Here is a 12794-nt window from a genome sequence, read left to right on the forward strand (position 1 = left end):
CTCACACACTCATGGCATCTTTGAGCTGGAAGATATTAAACTCTTCGCTCTACAAATGAGGTAAGTGAGACCTAGAAAGCATGTGTATAGTCAGGCAGTGGCAAAGACTGAATTAGACCACACGCGTCAGCGTGTCAGACTGTGCATCAGTGTGTCACACGTCAGACCGCCTGTGACTAATGTGTCAGTCATTCAATAATGATTTCAGTCCAAAAGAAGTATTGTCTGGAGCAAACACGTACACTCAAAAAGCAAACAAAGTCCACTCTAAGAAATGTAAATAAAAAACAGAATGATAAAAGTTTTATCATCATTAAAAGATTAAGGAAAATATTTTCAACTCACCCTTCCTGGTCTTTTGCTTCTCTCTCTAGTTCCCAACATTTATTTAACAGGTAATAATAAAATCTCATTTAAAATGCATATAGAAATCTATGGAAATGTTTACTTTAATATATGGCAACTCTGGTTATAATTGAGAAATGAGGCTGCATTGCCAGGAACCAGTTCCTCTGAAGTAGGACGCTGAGCACTTCTGACGAGGCCCTCAAAGACCGTATCTCGAAGGTTAGGTTGGTCAGTGAGCAAATGAACAGAGATTAAACAGCAGGCAAGATCCCTGGTCTCATGGAGCTCATGTTTGAGGAAATAAATAAAGCAAAAATGACAAACAAACAAGAAGCAGATAATGATCCATACCAAGCAGAGGTTCAAACTGGATAACACGCTAGGGACTGAATGGGTTAGCCTGTGGAGGAAGGGCCTTTCTGAGGAGGTGACAGGTAGGAAGGTGTGCCAAACAGAGGGACAGGCAGGACAGAGGCTGACAGGTTTCAGAAATGGAAGTAAAGTCAGTGAGACCCAAGGGTAATGGCAAGTGGGAGAGTGTCAGGGGAAGTAAAAGGGATTTGAAAGTAGAGGACAGGCTGAAATGATCTCGTAAGGAAGCTGAGTAGGATGTCTGGAAAGTGCTGAATGACATTTTAAATGTGGGGTCATGAATTTAAAACAAGATGGGAACCAATGATATATTTCTCTCTAGCAAAGCTGGCTGTTGTTCAGTTGCTCAGTCATGTCCGACTCTTTGTGACCCCATGGACTGCAGCACGCCAGGCTTCCCTGTCCTTCATTATCTCCTGGATTTGCTCAAATGCATGTCCATTGAGTCGGTGATGCCTGGGAAATCCCATTGTCAGAGGAGCCTAGTGGGCTACAGCCCATGGAATGCAAAAGAGTCCCAAAGAGTTGGACAGGACTGAGTGAAGCCAGAGATCTTAGGAAAATGGCTGGTGGGGCTACTGAGAGGATAAATTCAAAGTTTTCTTCAGCCAAGGTTTTAATACAGTGTACATCCGATTCCTGAAAGGAAATCAAAGTGAAAGTCACTCAGTTGTGTCCAACTTTTTGCAAGCCCACAGTCCACAGAATTCTCCAGGCCAGAATACTGGAGTGGGTAGCCTTTCCTTTCTCCAGCAGATCTTCCCAACCCAGGGATCGAACCCAGCCCTTCTGCACTGCAGGCGGATTCTTCACCAGCTGAGTGTGCTACTAAATACACTTATGCTAGAGCCTCTGCTTCTGGGAAGCTCACGGGTGCTACCTTATTGTCACTCCTAATACATATGATGAGTCAAGTACGATGGGAGAACCGGAATTTAATCTAGGGCCGGGGTGTCAGAGCGCTTCAGAGGACACCTCTATCCTGAGTCTTTAGGGGTGAGCAGGAGTTTTCTGCCAGAAAGGAAGGAAACAAGGAGGTAAAGGCATGGAGCAGAGAAGGGGCACACCGCGGGGCAGAAGAGAAGCTGTGAAGCAGATGGTGAAGGCAGATGTGAAGGACACTGACAAGAAGGCTGGGGTCAGACGGGAGGGCTTCGTGGGCCACGCGAGGAGCAGGTGACAGGGAGCTGCACGGGCAGTTTCTGGGGAGAGGAATAACAGAACATGGCTTGTTTTTAGGACTACCCTGGAGACAGTGAAGACACTGGCTGGAGATTGGAAGAGAGTCCCAGCACAGAGAGCAGTCTGACTGACAGAACCAGCTCAGCTGAGGTCCTCTTCGGGAACTGCTGCTAAGAGAGCAGACTCAGGCCAGGGTAGACCTCTCCCGGGCGAGGCGGTGGGTGGGAGTGGGAGGCAGCATGTGACGACTGCTCTTTGCGAGAGGAGAAAAACCGGGCACTCATGTCTCGGGGAGGACCTCTCTGAGGGGTGGGTCTGGCCTGAGATCCCCCTGGGGCAGCACCACAGACAACCCCTCCCTCATCCCACTTGTCTTAGGCTCCCTGCTGTTGATCCCAAGGTTCCCCCCCATTCAACTTCCTGCATGGAAACCTCGGTCTCAGACTTGATTTCCCGGAGAACGTAAGACAGCAGGTCAAGACTACATGTCTATACATGCACCGTTTTTAAATAGCTAGTGCCTCAAAGAATTACTTCCTGTTTCGTATCTACAGGGAATTTGAAAATGATGATGAAACTACAGAACACTTACCTGTATCAGGCTGCATGAGGGAAAGAACTTAAGATGCATCATATTTCATGTGACCCTCACAATAACCCTTTAAGATAGGTACCGTTATTATACAATTTGATAAATTATGAACCTAGAGCTAAGGAGATTAAATGACTTGCCCAAGGTCACACAGCAAATAAAAGGCAGGACTAAGAACCAGAGTCTAGTTGCTCTTAACCCAAGGTCTCGGCTCTTCACCATTCTAATGTATTATTTTGCTAAGACTCACTAGCTTTAGCAGTACATTAAATTCTGTATGCTGTTACCGTGGCTACCTAGGATTAAAACAACAACCTTGTTTTTAAATTTGTATGCTCATAATTGAATTATATACTCATTATCAACCTGTTATAAGAAGTTAGGAATTTCTTCTCTGAGTCTAATTCAGTAAGAATAATAAAGGAAACTACATTTTCTAAGATCGAATTTAAAGAGCTAATAGAATTAAATGTGTTTTATCAATTACAGCATCACAAGCATGATCACTGCTATCAGAGAAGGCTAAGAAGGTGGTCAAATGCAGGTGCCTGTTCCTCAAATGGTCCTAAATGCTGACACCTTATTGGAAATCAAGGTAATGATTTACTAGATGTTTTCAAGCTAGCAACATAGTTACAATAAGGGATGATAAATTAAAAAATCAAGACTGTATGCAGGTGTCCCTATATATATCTATCTGCAAAGCAGACTGATGTTCATTAAAAAAATAAAAAGATAGGACTATCGTGATTGAAGAAACTTGTGTTTCACAGTCTTAGATTTTTATTTAACCATCTCTTCCCCTGACTAGCTTTTCTCTCAACTGTCCTGACACTACATAAGAATTCACAATTTGATCTATAAAGAAAAAGCTGAGAGAACTGGAGACCTTACCTGTCCAATAATGAGGGGAACCACAACAGTCATAAAAAGCTGAGAAAAAATAGACGTAAAAGGCACAGAAGACGATGAGCCAAGCTGCAAAACAAGAATATAAGAGGAGCTAGAATTACTTTCAATCAGTTATCAAGAATACTGTTTATTAGTGTAATAAATGAATTCTCTCACATGTACCAAAAACTTGGTAGCTATAGACAAAAAGCAAGTGAAGTTACTTTTATTTTCAAAATTTAGCACAAGATAAACTGAGTAGCTTAATATATAATTTTGTATTGTGAGACTAAGATTGAAGAAAAATAACTACTGTTTTGCAATTAACGTATATGGTTTATTACATGTCCAACTCTTTGCGACCCTATGGACTGTAACCTGCCAGTCTCCTCTGTTCATGGGATTCCCCAGGCACGAATACTGGAGTGGGTTGCCATGCCCTCCTCCAGGGCATCTTTCCCACCCAAGGATCGAACCTTACATCTCCTGCTTTGGCAGGTAGGTTCTTTACCACCAGTGCCACCTGGGAAGCCCTGTTATTAAATACATTTCTGATTGTAAAGTCATTCTGTGTCCACACTGTCTATATTCACATGGCATGATATTTCATCTGTAATCATAGTTTATGTGATTTCTATTTTACCCATCTGCAGATACCTAAGCCAAATAAGTATGTCTCATTATTATCAAGATAACATTTTTATTTATGTAAATGAAATAGTTTGTAACTCCCCTGATCCTCCAAAACAAAGGCAATGAATCTCATATCCTTAAAAATTTATTCTTACACAAAACCTTGGAAATGGGAAATCCTGAGACAACTTATTTTTCAACTTAAAATTTCAATGTACCGCTCCTAAACTGGTATGCCTGAACATTGTTCATAATTCTTGTTTTGACTCCATCCTCGTTTTCTGGTTCCTGCTTTGCTAATGATTGCAGTCTCAGCTTCATAAACATGTTACTGCCGGACCATAAGGCAGCGTTTCTCTGTGAACACAGTCACACGCTCGCATTAACCTCTACTGCCAAGAATTGCTGCCTTCCTATTAACTTTCTTTTTTTAAAAAAAGTCTTTATTGAACCTTTTCCAATACTGCTTCTGTTTTACGTCTTGGTTTTTTGGCCCCAAGGCATTTGGGAGCTTAGCTCCCCGATCAGGAATTGAACCTGCACCCTGCATTAGAAGAGCAGGGTCTTAACCACTGGACTGACAGGGAAGTCCGCCTGCTAACTTTCTCATAACTTTCAAACCTGCTTTCTGACAAATAGTAGCTGTTTCATAGACGTTCATCTCTTTCATGAGTCCCTTCTGCAACATCTCCCTGGCCCTTGGAACTTTCTTTCACCTTCCTCTGAAGACCAAACCTCAATTTTCATATTTATCTCAGTTTAGTTAACCTCAGAAATATCTTTTGGAAAACAATTTTTGTGACAGATGTGGAGGCAGTGATGATGGAGGAAAGAGAATGTTAAATAACATAACAAATGTTTAGCTAACTGAAGTCAATAGCGCAGAATGAAGTTACCTGGGAACAGTGTTTTCACTGATTTCTGCATGAACCAGCCCACCAAGATCCTTTCTACACCCTGGTTGGTGCATTTTATGCCTCTGCCCCCCTATCCTTGGCCCCAATCTATATGCACTCTAGAGACCAAGAATATATGCCTTGTCCCCCGGCGGCCTGCATTCACTTAATACTGCCTCCAACACTCACCACTGGCTGTCAGCTTAACTTACAAAAAGTGTAGCCTCCAGCCTTTTCCTCCAGAACCAATATAAACTAAAAAAAAAGCAACCAGAGAAAGTGAAACTGGTGAAGATCACAAAGGATTTGTGGTGTGTTAAATGTTATTGAACTCACGTCTCCTTTGGCTCCTGCGTTGCAGGTGGATTCCTTAACACTAGGGCCACCTGGGAAGCCCCAAATGTTACACAGCTATTAGATGTTTCTTTTTGGGCAAAGCCAAAGTATTAAAAGCTAATGACTCTACCCTATTTTAAAGCAACTATGTCCTTGAAGTGCAAGGTACATAGCAAATAAATATATATTCTCTCCACAAATATTAACCCTAAGGATGCTCCGAGGGCAAGGATTAAAATAAGGAAAAATATATTTTACAAAGAAATTGAGGCACTGGATAAATAGAAAAATAAATTTTAAAGAACAAAGTTTTCAAGTTCAAAGACATTCTGCTCAATCAATGCTTTATCCAGAGGGTTCACAATCTTTGAAGATAGGCAGTGGGGTAGAGGGTGATAACCTGCAAGTAAAAAGTCTCCATTCTTGCCTGGAATCTCATGGGTGATCTCTCTGTTCCTCTTTCTAGAGCAACTTTATTAAGTTATGTAATGTATTTTTAAAATGTTTTCATGAATAATCATATGAAGTTATATTCCCTCTGTCAGCCCAGTGCTTATCCCAGGAACTGGCACAGTGAATATGTTTACAGAAGCAAAAACCCATGCAGAACGAACAGATGAAGTAGTCTGTAAACACAGGGTACTAAAAAGGGACAAACCCTTATTCAAAATCACATCCCCACACACACAAAACTAAAGTACATCTAAAAACTCATTATCCTGCAGCATTACAAAATCAGTTGGTATTATTTTTTTTTCATTTCTTATCATTAGTAATACAACGAATCCTAATGTGCATCTAGTAACTAAGGGCATCTATTCATGACAAGAACCAAGGGAAGAGAGGATCAGCTCACGCAGGCGTGCACATACACAGCAATGATCATGGTGGGCTGTCTTCGATTCTCCTCCACCCTGTCCTTAGCTCCTCAATGCTGCTGTGGAGAGAAGACCTAAAATTGACAGGATCCCTGCAAGCGACTTGTAGTCCTGTTCACTCTTTTTAAAGATTGAAAACTGAGGTCCAGAGAGAAAGTGAAGTCGCTCAGTCATGTTTGACTCTTTGCGACCCCATGGACTGTAGCCCCGAGGCTCCTCCGTCCATGGGATTCTCCAGGCAAGAATACTGAGAAGTCACTTGTAATTAACACTTCTAATACCTGCATTATGATGTGAAATTGGCAGTGCTTCTCAAACACATGCAGGCGACTCCAGCCAAATCTGCTCTGTGACAGCAGCCAGATCCACACTGGGAGGGCTTGTTAGTTTAACCATAAAGCATTACTGCAGAGCAGCAAAAGATCAAATGAAGAGAAAAGTTAAAAGCTGATTTCATGTACTGAGTCCATTTGGGGGGCGGTTCTTTTTAATCCCAATTCAATCTAAAAGGGAAGTAGAGGAAAACCCATTTCACCTTGGGTGTTGAAGAATATTGTGTGTGTTATTCTCTAGCTCCATCACGTGATAGACCACCTGCATGTTCAGTGTTTGGAAGCCTCTTGTTTCCGGAAGACAGTGGGAAAGGCTTTGGGGGTGAGGGGAGGGTGGGAGGTTGTCCACGATCCCCAAGGTTCCTTTGTCCTCAAAAACACCCTTGATCTCTGATCCACTTGGTTAGGAACATAGGTTAGAGCAGCCCTCCTCTGGGGCCTTGTCAGATCAGAGGCTACAGCAAGCTAGCCAGGGATGTAATTAACAGGGTATACGGAAACCAGACGAAGTACGGTGGAGATGCTGGGGAGGAAATCCCGCAGGGTGGCTCCCTTTAAAAGTGGCTCTGACAGGAAGGAAACCTCAGTCCTGGGGTCTACCTTGGCATAAGTCCTTTCTTTTGAATCGGCCACCAGACCTGTCGCTGTGGTCAGTGTGAAGGTGCAGTGGTCCCCGTGGGGAAGCTCTGGGTCTATGAAGTACACCCTGGCAGCCAGAAGAAAGAGTGGGCACCTGCATTTGAGAGCAACACCAGGAAACTACAAGACCCAATCATTTTACATGCAGAGTCGATTTTAACTAAAGCAGAAGGAAATATGTTGTCGGGGCTAGCTGGTTCTTCACATTTTAATGAGGAAACCTCATGTGGTTTCTATTTCAGAGACCAATGTGTTTATAAGAAGCATCAATAATTTTCACGTTTGGATAAGGGCTCGGGATAAGCTGGGGCCAAGCAAGTCTTCTCGGCTTTGCTGAGCCACCTGGCAGGCTTAAAGTTCCTATGTCTCACATTGCCAACGTGTGCTTTGAAATACCGCATGTGAAATAAACAACCCAGACATTGGCTAATTTCTTTCAGGACTATAGTTTTTTTAAAACAGGGAACTCACAATTAGCTTTATTTGTTTTAACTTCATGCTGCAAAGAAACATTTCAGTGAAAATGAAATATGTAGGAATTTAAGACCTTCGTGTTCAATCCTTCAAATAGTTACTGCTGCTTCCTGTGAACCAGAGGCATGTTCTAGGTCCAGGGGCTCCAACAGTGAACAAAAGACCAAACCCATCCTCTCTCCAGGAGCTGCTTTTTCAAAGCTGAGGTCTGTATGTGGATCCACACACACTCCTTTCTATAGGATATCTTCCCCTCACTTACAACTGGAAAAGTTCTAGTCTTTTTCTAAAAATTACTTCAACCATGACTTCTTTGGAAGTTCTTTGCAAACCCTCCTCCCCAAATGCAGACGTGGCTTCTCGTTCTTCGGGGGCTCTGTGTTGCCAATGTATTGCTCAGAATCCTTGGTTGGTCTTGTTTACACATCTGTCTCTCCCAGTAGACCATGTGTTCCTGAAGGTCAGAGACATGGTCTTTTTCATGTTTATATTCTAGGTGCCCAGCAGTGTGACTACTTCTTACATCTAGGGTGGTGGTTTTCAAATGTTAACACACAAGATTCCTTAGCCTCACCTACCAGTTCAGAGTTTCTAATTCAGCAGACCTGGGGGAAGGATGAAAGGAGGATGGTGAGAACTTTTCTAACCAGCCCCCCGGTGCTGCTGTGGAGCTGGGGTTCACATGTGAGAACCACCACAAGTTAGTACAGCACGTCGTGCGTGCGATGTGCTCAGTCGTGTCAGACTCTCTGAGACCCCACAGTTGTAGCTTGCCAGCCTCTTCTGTCCATGGGATTCTCCAGGCAAGGATACTGGAGTGGGTATAGATCACAGCCTGCCAGGGCTCCTCTGTCTGTGGGATTCTCCGAGCAAGAACACTGGAGTGGGTTGCCATGCCCTCCTCCATGGGATCTCCCGACCCAGGGATGGAGCTTGCATCTCCTGCATTGGCAGGTAGATTTTTTTTTAACCACTGAGCCACCTGGGAAGCCACATCGACTGTGCATGGCTCTGAAGCTTAGGGCTGAATGACTTAATACAGTGACCCCTTGAGGTGGGTCTCGTTAGTACCCCCATTTTCACAAGAGGAAACAGTGGGGCAGGACAGTCCAACAGCTTGGTCACCATATCTCCAAAGTGGCAGAGCAGCGATCTCAACCGAGAAGGCTGGCTCCACAGCCTCACACTTAATCCTTAGCTTCTACAGCACAATACTTTGGCCACCTGATGCGAAGAGCTGTCTCGTTTGAAAAGACCCTGATGCTAAAAGATTGAGGCGGGAGGAGAAGGGGACGACAGAGGATGAGATGGTTGGATGGCATCACTGACTCGATGGACATGAGTTTGAGTGAACTCCGGGAGTTGGTGACGCACAGGGAGGCCTGGTGTGCTGCAGTCCACGGGGTCACAAAGAGTCAGACACGACTGAGCGACTGAACTGAACTGAATGACTGAAGAACAGAGCACTGAGGTGGGAGGGGACAAGAATGGAGACCAAAGTTGGGCTCCCCTTGTCCATGTGAGAGAGAGAAGGGTGTGAGAGAGAGTGTGTGTGTGTGTGTGTGTGTGTGTGTGTGTGTGTGTTGGGGGGCTTCATGGAGAGGGACATAGGCAGAAGCAAGAAGAGGGAGGGAAAAAAGATAAAGGGGGGTGGCAGGAATCTGATAAGCAGTGGATGGTGGTGCAGCCTTTCTCAACTAGGTTTCTGGATTTGAACCAGAGGACTCAGAAAATTATTTGAGTGACTTTTTATTAACTCTCTCAAGGATGGTACATGATTAGTACTGAGGTATATGTATCAGTCCCTTGGACTGCAAGGAGATCCAACCAGTCCATTCTGAAGGAGATCAGCCCTGGGATTTCTTTGGAAGGAATGATGCTAAAGCTGAAACTCCAGTACTTTGGCCACCTCATGCGAAGAGTTGACTCATTGGAAAAGACTCTGATGCTGGGAGGGATTGGGGGAAAGAGGAGAAGGGGACGACAGAGGATGAGATGGCTGGATGGCATCACTGACTCAATGGATGTGAGTCTGAGTGAACTCCGGGAGTTGGTGATGGACAGGGAGGCCTGGCGTGCTGCGATTCATGGGGTCGCAAAGAGTCAGACACGACTGAGTGACTGATCGGATCGATCTGATATGTATCAGAAAGAAGTTAATCCGGCCCAGGTTCAATCCCTGCTCAGGAAACTAGATCCCACAGGCCACAGCTAAGAGCCCATGTGCCACAATGAAGATCAAATATCCTGTGTGCTTAAACAAAGACCCAGTGCAGCCAAATAAATAAATAAGTATTTTTTAAAAAAAAAGAGAGAGAAGGAAGAAGCTAATCAGGTACATACAAGGGCTGCTTTAGGGCATTAGCATTTAATTTTCTAACCTGACAGAGGAAGGCTGAGTCGAATGAAGCAAGATTGGCTGCTGTCAATCCATTCAACTTAGAAACTGTTTGATTTGGAAGGAATCTGGATGGACCAGTCAGTGAAATTTTATGGGGCCCGACTAACCAGACTCAGAAAGACAAATAAGTTCTTGGTGAAGAGACGCCGGCTGTCTGTAAAATCATAGTTATCAACCTACAGTTAGAAAACAGATGGTGCGTTTAAATCACTCCTGTAAGTGAGCTGACCTGTAAATTGTCATTAACGCACCAGGCCCTCACTTGCTCTGCTGTGTAATCAGCCTTTTATCTCCTACCAGGGAAATCCATTAGCCACAGGCACTGCGACTATTTGTGTCTCCTCTCAGCTATTAAAACATTATTGTATTAAATAATTCACCCCTGATGACTGGTCTTTGCTCTCATGAGTGCCACATTCAGAGAAAAAGAAGAATAGATACTTACAGTTCAGACTGTAGGGGAAGGAATGCTCAACCTCTTCCATGAGAAATCAGGAAGAAGGCACTGCAGACCGACACAGAGGGCAGGATGGGTTCCCTCCCTGCCCAGTTCTGGTCCCTCCCCGGCCCCCCACCACCCAAGCCCAGCCCCAAGGGACAGAAAGAGGAGGAGGCCTGCTTACCAGTGGATCCCCATCTTTTGTTACTTTTTTTGATATGGACCATTTTTAAAGTTTTCATTGAATTTGCTACAATATTGCTTCTGATTTATGTTTTGTTTTTTTGACCACCAGGCATGTAGGATCTCAGCTCCCCAACCAAGGCTTGAACCAGCACCCACTTCACTGGAAGCACTGATTCTTAACCACTGGACCACCAGAGAAGTCCCGGATCTAACTCTTGTACCCACACACAGATATGCTCATAAACACTGTCCCCTTCCCGTCACAAAGACAAGGCATGCACACAGGAGACGAGAGAGGGTCCCTGGCTTCCGTCCCCCAAGCTTTCTAGATTCCCATCTTTCCCTAAAACTACAGTCCAGCCTTCTTTCATTCCTGCTGCCCCTAATCTCACAGGGATACATGCAAACTGCACTGATAACTTACTCAAAATCAGTGGCTGAAATGTATAACAGCTGACAGGCTCAATGGAAAATGACTATCATTTTTATCAAAGTTAAGAATACGGTTGTTAAAAAGCTGTACTGATTCAGCTGCATTTATCAAACTAAAGATGGTTTATGGGCATGGAAGATGTATAGTTTGTGGAGAAAATGATCCTTTTTATATCTAGATGCATGGTCTTTTTCCTTTCCTGAGCAACAAAGAAAAAAACAGGCTTTAAATGATTTTTTTAAAGATGAAAAATAGGTAAAACATTTCTTTGGGTTATATGCTAATTTAAAACATTAGATCAAAAGATTATCTTCCAATAATTGATAGAAACTACATACAACTGTAGGTTCTGGTTATTCAAACCACACAGAGATCATAGTGAAATGTGCCCCCCAGTAAACTGTAAATCAGCTTTTCATTGTCCACAGAGGAAAGCTGTGGGGAGATGGGCTTCCAGGACTGTGTAGATCACAACCAACTGTGGAAAATTATTCAAGAGATGGGAATACAAGACCACCTGACCTGCTTCCTGAGAAATCTGCATGCAGGTCAAGAAGCAACAGTTAGAACTGGACATCGAACAACAGACTGGTTCCAAATCAGGAAAGGAGTACGTCAAGGCTGTATATTGTCACTCTGCTTATTTAACTTATATGCAGAGTACATCATGTGAAATGCCAGGCTGGATGAAGCACAAGCTAGAATCAAGAATGCCAGGAGAAATATCAATAACCTCAGATACACAGATGACACCACCCTTATGGTAGAAAGTGAAGAGGAACTCAAAAGCCTCTTGATGAAAGTGAAAGAGGAGAGTAAAAAGCTGGCTTAACACTCAACATTCAAAAAACTAAGATCATGGCATTCGGTCCCATCACTTCATGGCAAATAGATGGGGAAACAATGGAAACAGTGACAGACTTTCTTTTCTTGGATTCCAAAATCACTGCAGATGGTGAGAGCAGCCATGAAATTAAAAGATGCTTGCTCCTTGGAAGAAAAACTATGACAAACCTAGACAGCATATTAAAAAGCAGAGACATTACTTTGCTGACAAAGGTCCGTCTAATCAAAGCTATGGTTTTTCCAGTAGTCATGTATAGATGTGAAAGTTGGACTATAAAGAAAGCTGACCACTCAAGAATTGATGCTTTTGAACTGTGGTGTTGGAGAAGACTCCTGAGAGTCCCTTGGACAGCAAGGAGATCCAACCAGTCCATCCTAAAGGAAATCAGTCCTGGGTGTTCACTGGAAGGACTGATGTTGAAGCTGAAACTCCAATACTTTGGCCACCTGATGTGGAGAGCTGACTCATTTGAAAAGACCCTGATGCTGGGCGAGATTGAGGGCAGGAGGAGAAGGGGACGACAGAGGATGAGATGGTTGGATGGCATCACTGACTCAATGGATATGTGTTTGAGCAAGCTCCGGGAATTGGTGATGGACAAGGAAGCCTGGCGTGCTGCAGTCCATAGGGGTCAAAAAGAGTTGGATACAACTGAGCGAATGAACTGAACTGAACTGGTTGTTCAAACCACACAGAAATTGTAGTGAAATGTGCCCCCCAGTGGACTGTAAATCGACTTTTCATTGCTCAGGGAGGAAAGCTGTGGGGAGATGGGCTTCCAGGACATGGTGGGCTTCTTGAGCCCAAGCTGCTTCTTGAGCAAGGGTCCCCAAACTCCAGGATCTAATGCCTGATAATCTGAGGTGATGCTGATATAATAATAATAGAAATAAAATGCACAATAACCATAATGTG

General features: G+C 43.8%; 1 protein-coding gene across 5 annotated transcripts in view; it reads right to left on the bottom strand.

Moving 5' to 3' along the window:
• Positions 1-12794, bottom strand: part of SLC10A7 (solute carrier family 10 member 7) — a 317217-nt gene that overhangs the window by 51899 nt on the left and 252524 nt on the right. For 3 of the 5 annotated variants that reach the window (XM_070386619.1, XM_070386625.1, XR_011467478.1), the window contains one exon: positions 3389-3472. The exons of the other annotated variants lie outside the window; for them this stretch is intronic. In XM_070386619.1, coding sequence (XP_070242720.1) covers positions 3389-3472 — 84 coding nt within the window. Of the gene's footprint in view, positions 1-3388; positions 3473-12794 lie in introns of those variants that run through there. 5 annotated transcript variants of the gene reach the window in all.

Source organism: Bos mutus, chromosome 17 (assembly GCF_027580195.1).
Source record: "Bos mutus isolate GX-2022 chromosome 17, NWIPB_WYAK_1.1, whole genome shotgun sequence".
Lineage (NCBI taxonomy): Eukaryota > Metazoa > Chordata > Mammalia > Artiodactyla > Bovidae > Bos > Bos mutus.